Source organism: Antennarius striatus, chromosome 3 (genome assembly GCF_040054535.1).
Source record: "Antennarius striatus isolate MH-2024 chromosome 3, ASM4005453v1, whole genome shotgun sequence".
Classification (NCBI taxonomy): Eukaryota; Metazoa; Chordata; class Actinopteri; order Lophiiformes; family Antennariidae; genus Antennarius; species Antennarius striatus.
The window spans coordinates 4262072-4279840 of record NC_090778.1 but is presented as its reverse complement, the minus strand read 5'-3'; the positions used below and the strand labels follow the sequence as shown (position 1 = coordinate 4279840).

Here is a 17769-nt window from a genome sequence, read left to right as displayed (position 1 = left end):
GCTGTATACACAGTACTCAATGGAGAGATGGCATAGATGGCAAGGGGTTTCATTCCTTGCTCAAAGCTAACATGGCAACATGGCATTGCTCAGGAGGTCAATGTGGCTAGCACCTACTAGCACCTACATGTTGTCTGTGTAGGTTCATATTTATCCAGGTCAAAGTTGCGTGAGTTAATCCACTAGACCAGAGGTGTCAAAGTCAAATGTATGGAGGACCAAAAAAACTAATTTGCTCCAAGCCGATGGCCAGACTTGTTCAATGCTTATTAAAACGTATTGAAAAGAACATAGCCTATTGAACCAAGAGTTAACACAGTGTATATATAGTATGCAATGATTAAATAAATAAAGCAATGTTTTGTTATGGCTCTTTCAGTAACTTCAAGGGGAAACATTTTTAACAGGCAAACAGCAAAAAAGTAAATGTCCTTCAAAAAAAAAAAGTTCCTTAATATCAAGTTATTGCATGCATTATAAACTGAAATACATATTGTGCATGTATTATTGCATGAACAATATAATATTGTGTATGGACAATAATGCATTATTGTGCAAAAAAAAATTTTAAAAAAAAAATATTGTGCTGCTCTACCAAATCAAATTGGTCGTATCGTTTCTCATGACTGTTATCTGCAATTTTCCCTGAGACCATTTAACTAAAATAAATATAAATAAATAAAATAAACTACAAAACTCTATGGCACACAGAAAAAAACAATACTTCCTACAAGGAGACATCATGCCTTGTAGAAACAAATGTAAAAATTTAACTGAAATTAAAAATGAAAATACGTTACTGCTCTGTGATGCTCACGTGTCTGAGGCTGACCCTGATATTTGATGGTGTCTTAAATTTCGTTCAATTCCATGAATGTTCGGGGTCAGGCTCTGAGCTGAGGAAATCCTCAGGATGGAGTGAATGTGTTTATCAGTCAGACGGCTCCTGTGTGATGTTTTATTCAGCTTCATCAGAGAGAACAGTTGTTTGTGCTGCTAAACATACGGAGCATCCGAGCAGCTTGGATGCGCAGCTTGGGCGTTGTGTCAGGGATGAAACATGCAAACGCAGCAGAAGACACACAGGTTTACCTATTACCTCTCTGAACATGTACTCTGACTCCCACCTGGCTCGAAACCCCCTGCTCCCAACCTCTGACTGCTCATAATCAATGAAACCAAAGCCTGCTTGTTGCATTGTGGGGAATGTAGTTTCGGTTTGTGAAAAACACCAGCGGGCCCATGTGGCCTGCGGGCCGGTTTTAATACCTTTAGCTCCCTTCAGAACAATTTTTGACTTTTTTTGACTTTGTTAGCACAGATGTTGAAAACCAGTGGTTAGCCTTTTCTTCTGATTGGTATTTTGAATTCAAACATTAAAAAAAGGACTTTCGTATTTAGACCTTGAAGGAATGTCAAAGCCGAGAATCTGCTCAGGGAGTCCCTGGAGTTGTTTCATCCAAAATATCCACTGGATGTAGCCTTGGTTTAAATAGAGATTAAAAAATAGGTGCACAGCCTCTAAGATGTCTGTATCAATTTGAATTGAAGTGAATAAATACCATGGTGTCATAAATCTAAATAGGATTTACACTCAACCAACCATCAATATTATTTGGTAATATCAACTGGTTTCATAAATTCTACTTGGACCACCCCTGATAATAGATTTGATTTTAATAACCACTGAGGATGATAAGCACCTGCAATCTGAAGTCTATAATTTTGTTGTGTGTGCAGGATCCTTGCCACTGTGGGGGCGGATTTTGACCTCAGAACACTGAGGGCAGTGAGAGTACTCCGGCCCCTCAAACTGGTCTCTGGCATTCCAAGTAAGTTAACTCACATTTGAATAAATCTAGCCCTGATGATACAGCACTGTCAAAGAGAACTTATAAAGTTTGAGTTAACCTGCAGTTAATCTGTAATTAAGACTGGAAGCTGAATAAGTTATTTATATATACAGCATAACTTATTTTTTAAGGATTAATTTTGCTGTGTATACCCATCTACTAGCAGAAATTCTGCTTGTAATTTGTAATTGTAATTGTAATGTTGGATTTGTTGTAAAGCACCATTAAAATAATATATTGAACTAATGACTGCAGTGTGAAATGAGCTCAAATATGGTTCTGTGTCTATAGATGACCCACTTGTTTAAAACAATTGGTCAATGAGAACTTAATATTGGGAATGAGAATTAAAATCATGCATAGCTAGTTTTACAGGCAGCTGCAGCCTCTGCTATTTTCATTCCATCTGAAACTAGCTTTTGTTTTATACAACCCTTTCCACTAATTTGTGAAAAGAAAAAAAAACAATATAAAAAGACAATAACTCCATTCACTCTGTCAAAATGAACATAATATCAGTCTGAATAAATAAAAAGAAGACAAAATGCAGCTCTTTATTTTCCTTGATTGTCCTGGATAGCAAACCAAACTTCTGTCATCAAATTTTTCATTATATCAAGAAAAGGCTGAAGCAAATACAATTCCGTTTCGTCCTGTTTGCTGACTGATTTCACAGTGTCACTCTCTTGTAAATACAGAACAACAGCAAGAGCAACAATGTACTGGTAGAAATGTGTCATGTTTTGTAAAGCATGTTTCTCCTGTATGCATCAGGTCTTCAGGTGGTACTGAAGTCTATTATGAAAGCCATGGTACCTCTGCTGCAGATTGGCCTGCTGCTCTTCTTTGCTATCCTCATGTTTGCCATCATCGGTCTTGATTTTTACATGGGCAAGTTCCATCGCACCTGCTTCAGGATAGATACAGGTGAGAAATACGAGAACAAGGGATTAACCCAATGTTTTGGTGTTATTAACAGTCTGCTGCTTCTATCCTATGATTGTGTCTCATATGTCAGACAGAGACATCATGGTGCATTTATGGTACACCTCGTAAAACCTCTCGTTTTAGTGCACAGGTATGCTTATGCATATATAATATTAAGATAAATAACATTTTTTATGATTTAAGACTTACAGGTCAGTCAGTCGTGTATTGTAGTGTCAGTACTGGTCTAATTCTAACCAAAAGTTACTATGGCTAAAAACTAGGTCAAATAGATAAATGTTATCATCGTGCACAGTATCTCTGTGTGTGAATGTGTGTATTTGTGGTTGTAGGTGAGCAGGCAGCAGATTTTCCCTGTGGCCTGGAGCCTCCAGCAAGGACCTGTAGCAATGGCACCGCTTGTAAGGAGTACTGGATTGGACCCAGCTTTGGCATCACCAACTTTGACAACATCCTCTTTGCTGTTCTGACTGTTTTCCAGTGCATCACCATGGAGGGATGGGTGGATATTCTATACAACGTGAGTCCACAAATATTTTAGAGCAGGGGTTGGCAACAAGAAAGTGGCTCTAGAGCCACATGTGGCTGTTTATCGCCATCCTATTGGCTACCTGGAGTTTTTTTTTAAATGTAAGAAAAAGGAAAAAGATGAGGAGGGGTTATTTTTGTTTTGATATGTTTTTTGTAGGAAGACAAGCCTGACTAATATTCATGACGTTTTCCAATGTCTTGAAAAACTTGTATAAAAAATACATTCCCACCCTAGTGTGTGAAGGTAATAAACCTTGTTGTTCAGATGGTAAACAAAACGATTGCAAAAGCATTAAATTACTGTCATGCTAGATGTAATTGACAGCAAATATTCGGATCTGCTGTTACACAAAAAAAGTTTGCTGGCTGTCCAGGGGTGAGGTTTTGCATCGCTTTGTTGCTTGTTTAGAACACGTGAAAACATCGTGAAAACATTCTTGAAAAGCAAAGACCTTAACTACCCAAATCTGAAAGACACCAAACGGTTGGTAAAACTGCACTTCATGATGGATTCAACAAGTCGTCTAAACATGCTCAAAAAAGTCTCCAAAAGTGGTGAAACACTGCACTGCAAATGCTAAAACCTGGTTTGTCATTGGAGCTCAAGCTGACACTTCCCCTCCCTGAGCCATTCGATAGTAGCTAATATAGCTAATATACACTTATAACCAGTGTTCCCTTCATATAAGGCTTATATAAGGCTTTAATATTTTGGGGCTCCAGACAGATTTGATTTGAGTTTTTTTTGTCCGATATGGCTCTTTGAACATATACTGTGTTTGTGTAAAGTGTTGAAGCAGAGACAAATTTACAATCATTGTCTGGATAACAAAGCTATATAATTGTGATTCTAAAAACAACTTTACTATGTTAGCGGTGCAATGGCTTCCCCTCCTGCGGCGCCCAATGGTTAACCAGAATTTCTTAGAGGGTGACCAATAGACCTCCTCCATGGCCTCGCCAAACTCCTCCCAGACCTGAGTTTTTGCCTCTGTGACCACTCGGGCAGCAGTGCCCGTAGCCTGCTTGTACCTGTCAGCTGACTCCTTCTTCATCTGGACAGTGTCCACCACCAGGTTCAGGGTTTGCCACCCTGACAGGCAACTGAGACTGTGCGACCACGGCTCCAAGCAGCCACTTCAACAGTGAAGGTGGAGAACATGGTCTACTCTGACTTCATTTTCCACAGCCTCTTGTGGCATCCACGAGAAGCTTGTATGTGTACGGGCCCGTGACACACACAAAAACAAGGGGCCTGTAAGTATGCAGATGAGAGGTAGAGCGGCGGGCAGCTCTGCCTTGCTCAAAGGCACCTCAGCAGTGCTCAGGAGTAGAACTGGCACCTCTCTCCTGCCCATTCAGACTACAAAATTCTTCGGCCCACATGGACCTTGAGCCGGTTTCCCGGTGGTCCCCAGCCCAAGACCTAGTGGACTGAGGTACTGCCTCCACAGAAAGCATCAGCGGATGATCAGTTGCTATTGATTATATTGTGTGAAAACATACATTTCACATATAAATGGTTTCAAATATCAGATATCAGATAAGTCTCGAGATATCCTACCAATGCGGCATACTGTTACAATGTACTAAATCATTTGTTGTGACGGAATATCTGATGACTTTTCAGTGTTGAGGATAAGTGTTGTCTTGTGCTAGTGTTACTTTCGTGTTTTTGAGCCAGCAGGCTGCAGCTTTCCTCTGCTCTGAGCGAGTGTTTTTGTGTTTGATGGTTTTGGTTTTTTTTCTGTGTGCTTTTTGTGTCTTTCATTTACTGTCCAAGTGGGTGAGTGGAGAACCAGGAATACACTCCATATTCCCCTCGAGCTCCGACTGAGATATCGTGGCTGTTGGGGGTAGGGGGTTGGAGGGGCGGTGGTGGTGGGGGGTGGATGGTGGGCCCCCTTACCCTGTAATATGCAGGCAAAAAAAAAAAAAAAGTTTGCCAAGCTCTGCATTATAGTGTTGGTAATAAAACAAAGTCTAAATCTTCTCTGAAGTGGCAGCAGGCAAGAGTAGAAAAAGTACCGCTTGACACGGTGACGGTATTTTATGACATAACAAAATTTCACATAACAGGAATTTCACTCTCAGAATACTTATATAAGAGTATATAATATATATAACAATATCCTCAAGGTTTTTTTCTTGAAAAGATTGGCCTGACCCATAACAGAGAGCGGTCTGCAGCAGTTGTCTGGAGTCTTCTATATGGTGATGTTCTCTCATTTGGGAAATGTGAGGAATTATTCTTGCTCTAGAAGGGTTCTGTTGGGTTTTTTTGTCTGTTAAATCACTTTGAAATGTCTTGATGTGATCAAGCACTTTACACGTAAAAGTTGATTGATTGATTGATTGATTGATTGATTGAATATGAAAGACAGTTTAACACTGTTGTGCTTTGTGTCACCCCAAGTCAGAGAGCACGACAATGTTGAACAAAGGTAATCAGAACAAAATCAAATTCAAAATTCTATAGTCTGCATGAGTTATTAAGGAGCTTGTCAACAGAAATGGAATTATTGACTTAAAAATCTGCAGTAATTGAAATGAAGTATGCGATTCATACAGCACATTTCATTAAATCAAATCATAATTCTTGGCATACAAAACAGACATGTGCAATACAGCTATGTGCTCATTAGAAAGAATTGGTTCTCCAGTTCATGATTAAAATCAGCATATCAAGCATATATTCCCTGCTGGTTCTCAGAGTTTGCTAATTTAAAAAAAAGATTGATAAAACCAAATGGGATTATGCTTAAGCTTCTACAAAATGTTTAAATTCAGTTAACTACTAACAGATGTGTTCAGGTATATGTAGACTCTTTCAGTCAGGATTCAAACACAATGCTGCTATGTAGTGTATACCTATATCAAGTGCGGGAAACACAGCCTCTTTTTTGCTTTCATGATATTAATGTGTTACCCCTGCAGCAAAATGTACAAATGAAAGTAGGTACAGCTAGTAGCTACATACATGTATGTGCTGTATATATCATTTGGACATATCACTCTGTGTTTATGCCAATTTACATATTTCAGTGACTAAAAATAGTATTTATTTACATTTAGTGCATTCCAGCATTACATGTAATCATCCTGGCCACACAATGGAGCATTGAATTGATGTTACTTGTGCTTTATATGCTTTAATATAAATGGTGTAATTAACTGTACATTTTGTAAATGAATTGTAAGGGAAACACTGGGCTGGTGTTTCCTGTGCGTTGTTGCTGAGACACTGTTCTTTTCCTCCCGACTGCTCCTTCTCCTCCCACCCCGCCTCAAGGGGATGATTAGGAGGCAAGCATAAGAGCCTGCAGAGGATGACTCACATGTCCACAGCTCACATTAGGACCACAGCAAGGCACTAGGACTGCTAGAAAGAAACAAATTACACTTATTCTCCATTTGCATAAAATAAGGGTTATATCATGCCACGGAAACAATTATGCAACATGTTAAATTATTTAACAGCAGTAGTGGGAAGAGAATGTATGTTTAGCCCTGTGAGTTTCTTTCTTGTAGCGCTGGCAAAAAGGAAACAAAAACACAGAGAGGGGGAGGTAGAAAGCAATCAATAGTAGTTTGGTTGCTGAGTGCAAGAAAAGGCGCAGTAGATGGAGGATGCTGCTTTGATGCTTCTTAGATGTCAAATAATTGTTTCCTCACTTTAACTGCTTACAAGTATTGGGTAAAGGAACATGGATGACAGGACACAACTGCTGTTCTGTCTACAGTGTGAAAGTAGCTTATACACCTAAACATGCATCCAAACACGGTCTTTTCAGTATCAATTATTATTAAAACAGATATTTGTGTGTCCGTTGTTCTCAAATGGTTGAGCTATAGTTTTGTAAATTTCTGTTTTGACTGAATATGATTGGTGGATCCCCATATTGAATTTTCAAAGTAGGGAGGACTCATTTCCTTGCCTCTGTGGAACACCAGTGTCCTCTTCTTTAGAAGGCCATTCGACCGTTTGAGTTTTTTACTGAGAATAGAGTATGAAATTCAAACTGTTAGACCCCCTGACCCCTTTTTCATGAACTATATTTTCTGACAGGTTACCATTTTCCTGATGTAGCATATAGAAAAGTGTTGCACTCCACCAAAAGTCCTCCGTTTATTTTTTGTTTATTTATTTTATTTAATTAATCTTCATTCTTTTATTTCAAACAATGTTTTTATATTCATTTTATTTCAAATTTGTTTGAGAATATTAAACTTTTCTTTTGGGGTCTTCATTACCTTCAACCCGTGATGTCGCTTCCATGTTATATATAGTATAAAAAAGTTGTATGTTAGAAAGTATGTTACAAAAAGTAAACATAACCTTTATTGTTAATAATTAATAATAATTGTTAATAATAATTTCTTTCTTGTTCTTCTAATGGCTGCAAGAGTAAAATTATTACGCTATAATATTCAGTCTTTTATCATTCACTGGTTTCATACAAAAACATTCTAGTTTCACCAAGAGTCAGACCACACCCTGGGCAGTGTTGTTGACCAATTTATCTCTGGCTCCATTACCATTTCAATTTGGAACTGAGGTTTATTGATATGCGGTCCTTTTCTTTAATATTTGGTAGAAACTCAAATTTTTATGCATTATGAGGATCACCTCTTGATATCCTTGGGCAGATTGTTTAGTTTTATTTTGTCATTTGGCTTGCAAAAATGTATTCAGGATACTCAGGTGATTACAACTTCTTATACCTCTCTTTTATCTTCTCTAGGAAAGTAATTAGATCTAAATTTGTAGCTAGGCAGTTTTTACCCTGGGATTTCTCCAAAATATCAAACATGGTGGTTGTTGAGTTACCCCTTTGTGAACTGACCTCTAGGTTGAACTCAGTCTGATAAATGAACCCAGTGACTTCATTCAGGCTAGTATATTTGACACGTCACATATTACGTTCTCTGTTGCTTTCCGGTTTAATCTCATCTTTTGGAGTTTTATTAATTATTTGCAGGCACCAATGGATTAAAGAACAAGTATTAATTATTTAGAACTGACAAGAGTGGGGGGAGCTAAGTAAAAATATAATCTACTTTATTGTCCTCTATTTTACATCGTTGAAGTCTCAGTTTTATCATTATGCAAACAGATAAAATAATAATAGTAACAATGGATTAGATTTATATAGCGCTGTTCTGCACACTCAAGGTCGCTTTTACAGTGGATCCATTATTCATTCACTCCTCAGTCGTACTTGGTGATGGTAAGCTACATCAGTAGCCACAGCTGCCCTGGGGCAGACTGACAGAGGCATGGCTGCCAGTACGGCCCCTTCGACCACCACTGGAACATTCACACACATTCACACACCAGTGAGTGCCTCACTGGAGGGAAGGAGGGTGAAATGTCTTGCTCACGGACACAACGACAAATGACTAGGCGGGAGTGGGACTTGAACCACCGATCCTTGGATAATTGGACGACCTGCTCTACCACTTAGCCACTTCCACTTTATTGTAGCTTAGAAGACTAGGCTTCTAAGCTTTCCAGATTCTCTTGATTAGGTGATGTAGCATGGTGGTTCAGGTTTCAACATCTGCCTCCAAGGCCTCTGTTGGGAAGCTGTCTGGCCCTGCTGCTTTACCACGTCATAGCACCTTGATGTTGAGCAAGTGTGTTGCTGGTAAAATCTCAATCTCTTGGATGGGGGGTAGTCTATTGAGCAGCTCCTTAAAATGCTCTGTCCACTTTTGATGCTGTTCTTCCTTGGTGGTAAGGAGTCGTCCTTGTTTGTCTTGAATTTGTGTGTTTGACTGCCTGAACTCTCTGGATAGTCTTTTGGTGGTCATGCAGCATTCCTTGACGTTGTTTTTGCCAGTTGCTTTCTCTGCTTCTTGTACTAGGGCCTCGATGCAGTTCTGGTTGTCTCGTTTTGTGCTTTTCTTTACCTCCTTGTTTGCTATCTCATAATTTTTGTGGGCTGCTGCCTTACTTGCTTGGGTTTTGTAACTGTTTAGTATATCCTTTTTGCTCTCCTCTCTTCTATTTTTTTCATTGTTACAGTGGACAGCCATGGTTTGTGGTTTGTTTTCTCTTTCCCCACCACTTCAAGACACGTCTCCTTCCATATGTTTTTTAGGCTGTTCCAGTGCTCTTCTACTGGTTGTTGGAGATCTTGCAAGACATGGAACCTGTTCTGTAAGGTGGTTTGATACAGTTCAGTTGTGATTATGTCCTGGAAGAGTTGGATGTTGAATTTTGTTCTGCTGTCAGGGAGGCTGCTGCAAGGTTCAGCTTGAGTTGGGATTTTACACCAGTAGGGGTTGGTCTGACCCAGTGTCTGCCCCCCTCTTCACTTGAACATCCAAGAGAGCACGCCGGAACTTCTGTTTATGCATATATGGTTGATTTGGTTTTCAGTAGTGTGTTCAGGTGATGTCCAGCTGGCTTTATGGGTGGATTTATGGGGGAAAACCATCCCCGTATCTATCTATTATCTGTCTGTCTGTCCATCTATCTATGTATCCTATGACCAGACTGTTGTCAGGACATACGTCTACAAATCTCTCCCCATGTCTCCCCGTTTTCATTCATGGTGCCCTTGCCCATGGAGTCCTTGCCCTCCCATAGCCAGTTCGTACCCATTGTTGTTACTTCCCACCTTGGTTTTCATGTCTCCCATGAGTAAGAGGATGTCTCATTCTTTACCGGTCCGGAATAGATGTTGCAGCTGGTTGTAGAAATTGTCCTTTAGTTCTCCATCAGAATTGTTGGTGGGATCATAGTACTGTATGACATGGAGGTTAATTCTTTTATTTTTAGTTTGGAATCTTGCAGTGATGATCCTTGAATTGATGGGCTCCAAACTGATGAGGGCCCTCTGAGCTTCTTTGGAGTGCTTTGATGCCACTCCCTCTGCGTGTGGTGTATTCTCATCTGAATGTCCAAAGTGGAGAATGGACTCACCACTGATCAATTTGACTTCGCCTGTCTGGAGCCATCTAGTTTCATACAGGCCGAGGATAGAAGTGTTGTATCTCCTCATCTCATTTGCGATCTCTGTCGTCTTTCCTGCTGTGAACATGGTCCTGATATTCCAGGTTGCGATGTTGGTGGGTTTCCTAGGAGATAGAAGGTGCAATGTGGGGTTGTTAACCCGACGCCCAACCCCCAACCTGGAGGAAAAGGTGCTATTTTTTTTCTGACCTCTACTTAAGAAACCTGCCCGGCATGGTTGAACCTTATGGGGGTACGAGCCCCCTCCAGTATAACCTTCTGAGTCACGGAGGCATGCAATCCTCTCCCCCGCGACAAGCTAGTAGCACTCGGAGAAGGTTATATAAATCTTACAATAAATCTTTAGGCAGCTGAGATTAATTATGAGACAATGCAGTGGATGAAACTGTGTGTTTCAGGTCCTATAAAGCCTGGTCAATGCCTGATTTCTCCTTCATTTCCATTACCAGAAGAACAAACACATTATGCTGTTGTTGCATCCAGGCCCACAATCTGCTGTATCCAAATAAAAACCAGTGTGGCCGAAAGAGTGAGGAATGTTAGCCAGGATTACGTTTTTTTAAAACAATTTAATGGAAAGACAACACCATATTTAATAAAAACCAATGCTACTTGACTTAATGACACAGCGCTACTTTACACTACACACTACATTTATTAACAGGTTTGGAGATCAGAAGGTATTTGAAAGAGAAGTTTTTGGTTTGATTTGATATAGCAGAATATTTTATCAGGAATTGGTGAAGATCCAAGACGAGCTAAAATAATATTGAATTTACCGCTTCGTCATACTATCCGAAGGAAACCGCTCTCAATGGAGCAACTGCTTTCTTTCTAACTTGAAACAGTGGACTCATTCTCCGGTCATTTATACCCGGAATGTTGCTTGCCAAACTGAACAAAAGCATTTTACCCTCTATGTAGGCTGCAATCATGTATACAACTAGTTGCTTATCTCAGATTAGTTATAAGACTATCTATGTTGCGAAGACAATGAACAAATATACGGGTGTAAAATGAGCAACGGGCACATGGCTTTGAATCACAATGGCTTTCAGTAATTCAGTACATGATCAGACAGTTTTCTAGCAATCAAATTAACCTGCCAGAGTAATAATGACTGAGAAGTCAGTAAACATTAATACAGTAGAAAGTCCTCAGCTGCCTCTGTCATTGCTGCTTCACCAGCAAACCACACAAACAAGCACACATTTCCACCCCACAACACCGACATCCATTTTATCTTCTTGTGCTTCTAAAGGTAATCTCAAATACTGAAATTATTTCTTATTCCCTTTATATTGTCCCCTCTGACCATGTTTATCAGGCGGAGAGTGTTTTTCCTCTTACACAAACTTTTAACACTATGTGTTAAACAGCTAATGCTGTGAATCAATTTAAAAAATCTCTCAGATCAATTTTCTTTGCTTCTTGACATGCGGATTTACATTGTGTGAGATGTCTGGGGTAAATTTTTGTTCATGGCGATTTTCTTAGGTTACCTTACATTCTTTTTTTTGTTAAGGAGAATGCTTAGCAATAACTTTTACTGCCAATCTCTAGAATTGTTTTTTAAGAAGCAAATGATTAGCATTTTAATCATACAGTACACCCTGGATGTGTGGCCAGTGGATCTCAGGGCCATATAATAATATGTTTATGACCAACAATGAGCATTGATTTGAGTATTTAATGGGATTTGTGCAAAACATCCTTGTTCTTGAACTGCAACACCGGAATGGAGTAAACAGTCCTGTTCTTTTTCTTTGTGTTCTTGTGTTTAGGCCAATGATGCCTCAGGGAACACGTGGAACTGGCTATACTTCATCCCCCTTATCATCATAGGCTCCTTCTTCATGCTCAACCTTGTGCTAGGTGTGCTGTCAGGGTGAGTACACACTGTAAACAAGACTGGAGCTGAGCTTTTCAAGAGATTGTCTTCATTTAAACAAAGCAGACTCGTGTGTACATGAAATGACTAAATTTGATGAAGTGACAAAGCAATAAAAATCTATGTCTTGGTATTTTTTTTCCATAATTTTCTTGCTGTCTTCCATTGTACTGTCTAGGTGTTATGACATGCAGATATAGATCATTTTATGTTTGCTTCTGTCCAAATGCTCATGATTTAAAACTTAATTCATTTTATGTCCACCATATTTAAGCTATAACAGCAATGGGGGCGGCACCAGTTCACTAGATCTTGGCTCGGGGACTTGAGGGTGGCTGGTTCAAGACCATTTGGAGCAAAAAGTACGGAGTGTGAACTGGGTAGTTGGAGAGGTGCCAGTTCACCTCCTGAACACTGCTGAGGTGACCATGAGCAGGTCACCACCCTCCACACAAGTTTCTTGTTACGCTCTACCATCACACACACACACACACACACACACACACACACACACACACACACACACACACACACACACACACACACACACACACACACACACACACACACACACACACACACACACACTGGCAGTATGGAAAGTGATCATTTGGACATGAAGAAAATGAAAATACAGTAAACATGTACAGTGAGGGGAGGGTGATTGGGGTTGGGGTATGGAAAATGATCGTGCTTTTGTAACGTTGAGGTATAGCCAGCTATTATGCTTGGTTCATGTCATTGGTTTTTATTTAAAAACAACATTTTTGTCCACTGTATAAACTTTATGACTCATAACGAAAGAAACAGATGAACAAATATCCAACTGTCAAGCATGTTTATCAACGCGTCTTTGACGTGGAGCTGTTATGCGTCAGAAAATAGCCGGTTTCAACTCCGTCCATTCTGTGTGTAGATGTAGACACGGGTCACATAGCATTCAGTATGTGTGTTTTTGGTTTCGTGGAACCTTTATGTACAAAGTTCATGATAAAACCTTTACTTCAGAGTTAAAGAGCATCTTCTCTGATTAGTTGAGTGTAACTGTACAAGTTCTGTAGAGTAAATTTTTGTTTTGTATTTTTTTTCTTTCGATCCACAGCCCAAGACCATAGATAGAGGGTTATTAGTAAATCATGAACTTTTCTCTGCAGCTCGACTCTTTCTTCACTCTGTTGGACCAATGCAGTGTTGGCATAACTGCTAATACTGTGAAATATTAATATAATGTAATATATACAGTATTAGGGGAGCATGGTGGCGTAGTGGGTAGCACTGTTGCCTCACAGCAAGAAGGTAGCGTGTTTGAATCCATTCTATGCAGTTTGTATGTTCCCCGTGTATATGAGTGGGTTCTGTCTGGGTTTTCTGGCTTCCTCCCACCTCCAAAAACATGCAATTTAGGTAAATTGATATGTTTAAATTGACCGTGATCGTGTGCATGATTGAGTTGGGATAGTCTCCAGTGACACCCATGCATGACTCACAGATTGGAAAAACCAGCTGTAGACAAGATGACCTCAGGTCAGCTTGTGTTCTGTCACAGTACAGTGAAAGACAGGTAGAGACATGGCACTACCACCAATAAGTATCTGAGATAATTTCCTCAAAGTTACTCGAATGGATTTCATGTATCTGTGAAAGGTTGAATTGCGTTTACACCAGACATTTTCTAGCAACAGGTTTACATTGTCAGTCAAGTCAAGTCAGAGCACTGACTGACAGCAATAGAGCGAAAAATCTCTCATCGCCTGAGACGACAAACCTTAACCTAATCGACATTCTGTTGGCTTCAGTCGCTGTCTGCTCAATAGTGATTGAATGCTTTAATAGTGGAAATGGCTTTCAAATGTCTGTGGTTTCTGAGATGCTCTCTATGCTTCATCCACGGCCTGTCTCCCTTTAGCTTGTGTCACTGGGTATAGAGCTAGTTGCACAGTACCAGTGAAATATAGCTATGATATGTTGTCAGCAATGCATCAAGTTACTTATTCAGCTCTTTAACTGTTTTCGTTGTCCTGGCTGACATTTTTATTCACAGTAGGTTTCTTTTTCAAACCAGTGTTTTGCATTATTGTCCCTGTGTCACCTGCCTTGTCTCTATTATCATTTTAGAAATGGTCAAACTGAAATGCTCTCATCGTGTCTTTAGGCACTTTGCTGGCACATAAAGCACAGTGTGACTTCACCTTGACCAGCATGAGTACCAGATTGTATCCTATGCTGTTCAAACCAAACATTACAAACAAGGAGTGCCGGTCGATAAAGTTCAGCAGTTAATATAAGCAGACAAAAAGTACAGTAGTGGCAGACATAATTGAGCATTTGTTTTCCATCATATACATACAAAAACATTGTGACTACAGCTTTAGATGACAAGTAGCTTTTAGTTGCCTGGACTGCACAAATTTCATCCTCCCTATAGGAAATAGGGACCAGGAAGGTTTCTGCACAAACGTTGTTCATTGGCTTAAAGATACTGTGTAACTGATGCTGTCCGGCAGGGCCATGAAAGGGGCCCAGTCATAGTTTAAAGGTCATGATCTGACCTTCAGAGTAGATCATAAAGTAGGGTTCATTCACTTGACTCTTATCAGACTGGGAACAGATGTGGTCCGATCAAAGTTGAACCCTTAACTGTCTGTTTTGAAATACCAATCCTCCAAAGCTGTTACGTAACCAGAGTCCTATCAAGACAACATGTCCCATATGCCAGATAAAAACACATTTCAAATATGATGGTATGCACATAGGATGTGTCAGCAGCAGTCATGTTGGCTATAACACAGCTTTTTAAGAAGTAAAACTTATTTTATCATCTGTATCTTATGTTTACTGTTTGTTTTTGCACTTCGTGATCACGATTAAATCATCATGCCCAATGAGAAATTATAGTTCTGTTTTATTCCTTTTTAAAAAAAAAGTATTTTTGTGATTAAAAATAAAGAATTTGATACAGTGATGCAAATGGAAGACTCTGTATCAGTGATATTCACTAACCACAGATACAGAGGGCCATTTGTGATGACAGATACTATACATCAGATCTGTAATGCTTGCAGGATGTTTATATGCTAGCTATAATCTCATAATGGGTCATTGTGAGATTATAGCAGGGGGCGCCCTGAGCAAGTGTGCCTTGCTCGGGGGCGCCTTGGCAGTGCTGGGGGGTGGGTTGTTGCCTCCTGCTACCAGCTCACACTCAAAATGTTTCGGTCCACGCGGGTCTCGAGGCGATGACTTCCAGGGTTTCCTCTGACTCCGCCCCCTTTCACAGACCCTCCCACTATTTCATTTCCTGGTTCTGTCGGATGGAGAATTTCACCGTTTTTCGGTTTTATAACAAACTGTATTTTAGAGGTGTTTTAGAGGCAAACATTGCGTGTCCCTTTGATGAGGATCCCATTGGTGAAGGTTCAATATGAAAGTCACACACAATTAAATGTTATTGTATCAGGTTCAGATGTCCCGTCATATCCAAACAGTTTATTTATCATTTATCTGATGGTGAATATATGATCTGATAATAAGTTCATTGCTGTGATCTGAACTCTATTGAATGATGCAGTATGGATTTTGAAAGCTGCTGCGATTGATGTTGAATATTCTGATCAGACTGCTGCTAGAGTGCACTGATGTGTATGAAAGACTAATTACCTAATTCATCGTTGTGCAGTGTGTGTCGTTGCTCATGCTGTACATTAATGTTTCAATGTGTGAGTGTGGGGCTATCTGGGAAAATATTTGCTGCCGATCTCTCTTTCTAAGCAGACTCACAGGTACAGGCACGGATATCTCACACACAGACACACACACACACACACACGCGCATACACTCCCACCCACCCTCAGGAAGCTAGGCAGACAGTGACTGCATTGCAGAATCAAGCTTACCCTTTTGTTTGTGGTAGATGTACCAATCACTGAGGAGTGTTTCTTTCTTTTCTTCCTCTTCCCACCTTTTTGTTGCATCTGCATTTTCATTCTCTTGACCTGATAATAGCTGGGGGAAACTACCTAAAGTAAACTACCTTGAAGTAAATCTACACATACAGTGGTGGGGCTTGTGTTACACCTAAATACACTAAACAATTATGTCAATGAATAGGATTGTGCTTTCTCAGCAAAAACTTCACTGCCAAAACTGTATCTATTATTGTTGGTCCTAAACGCCTGAGAGATGATTTTTCTAATACAGTTGCTCCTCTACTCACGTTCATTCGTTTGACATTTTCTCGATTTTACGTTTGAATTGACTGAAAAATAATTTTGTATAAAAAATAATTTGTGAGTGAATTTTTGAGTTTAGCGCGCTCTCCGTAGTACGAGAATGTGCCCTGCCTCTTCCCAGTTCATCGCGTGTTACCCTTGTGTTAAGACGTCGTATCTGTGATCTCTGTGTTTACATATACATTGTTTTGCGTATTTCTAACCTTAAGCAAATATGGTAGGTCCAAAGCCTGAGTCTACAAGTGATAGTTGTAGTCAAAAGAAGCAGAGTTTAATAAGATACGGTACTAGAATTTATGGATGTACATACAGTATGAAAGGTCACACATTACTGGAACATACAGTAAGAACTTACGTTCATTTTCACATTACGTTCGGCCATTTGGAACGTAACTAAAACGGAGCGTCTGTCCTGTAATTCACTTAGATAACATTGCTTTATCCTCTAGTAGTAACTTGGGTGTATTTCCACAACGTATCTGTCCTTTAACTCCCATATTAAGTCTGTATCTCGGAAAGCCTTCTTTCATTTACAAAATGAAAGAAGAATCTTTAACGGAAATTTCTTATCCATTAAAGATACGGAAAAATAAATCATTCATGCTGTTGTTATTTCTAGATCAGACTACTGCAATTCCTTACTCTCCTCCTAATAGAGGAGGCTGTTCAACCTCCTCTTTTAGGATTTTACTCCCAGTTCACTTACTTACTCGAACTGGGAGGAAAGAGCTCATCTCTCCTGTCCTGGCATCCTCACATTGGCTTCCTATAAAATCTAGAATAAAATTTAAGACCCTGATGATTACATGTAAAGCTCTTCCCGGTGAGGCTCCATCTTACATTGAATATCTTGTTGAACTGTATCGTCCTCCCAGGGCTCTTCGTTCTGAGGACGCAGGACTTTTGTTAACCCATCAAATCTGTAAGAGTAGAACAGGATGGAGTTTTAGCTATCTGGCTCCTTTACTCTGAAACGATCTCCCGGCCTCGGTCCGGGGGGCAGACACCCTTAGCTTATTTAAGTGCAGACTCAAAACCTTCCTCTTTAAAAACAACATAGATTCCTTTAGATAAGCTGCTATAGGCCTAGACTGCTGAGGGTATTTCTGTCTCTCTTAAAGGGAGTCACATTACTTACTTTAGGAGCTTCTGTTATTTCTCTTGCTTTGCTTTTTCTTGCTCATAATACATTGATGCTTCACAGGCTGGCAAGATACTGCTGCTGTCTATGTGGTCCTACTTGACAGCTGGGGAACAAGTATAGAAGACAAGAAATCTAAAGGCCTATCTGACCTATCTGCCACTTTCTCTCTGTCTCTGTTTCTCTCTGT

At 39.8% G+C, this 17769-nt stretch overlaps 1 protein-coding gene across 1 annotated transcript in view; it reads left to right on the top strand.

Moving 5' to 3' along the window:
- Positions 1-17769, top strand: part of cacna1ba (calcium channel, voltage-dependent, N type, alpha 1B subunit, a) — a 112250-nt gene that overhangs the window by 34936 nt on the left and 59545 nt on the right. Inside the window, exons 4-7 of the mRNA XM_068310129.1 lie at positions 1741-1832; positions 2628-2780; positions 3134-3321; positions 12102-12205. Coding sequence (XP_068166230.1) covers positions 1741-1832; positions 2628-2780; positions 3134-3321; positions 12102-12205 — 537 coding nt within the window. The remainder of the gene's footprint in view (positions 1-1740; positions 1833-2627; positions 2781-3133; positions 3322-12101; positions 12206-17769) is intronic.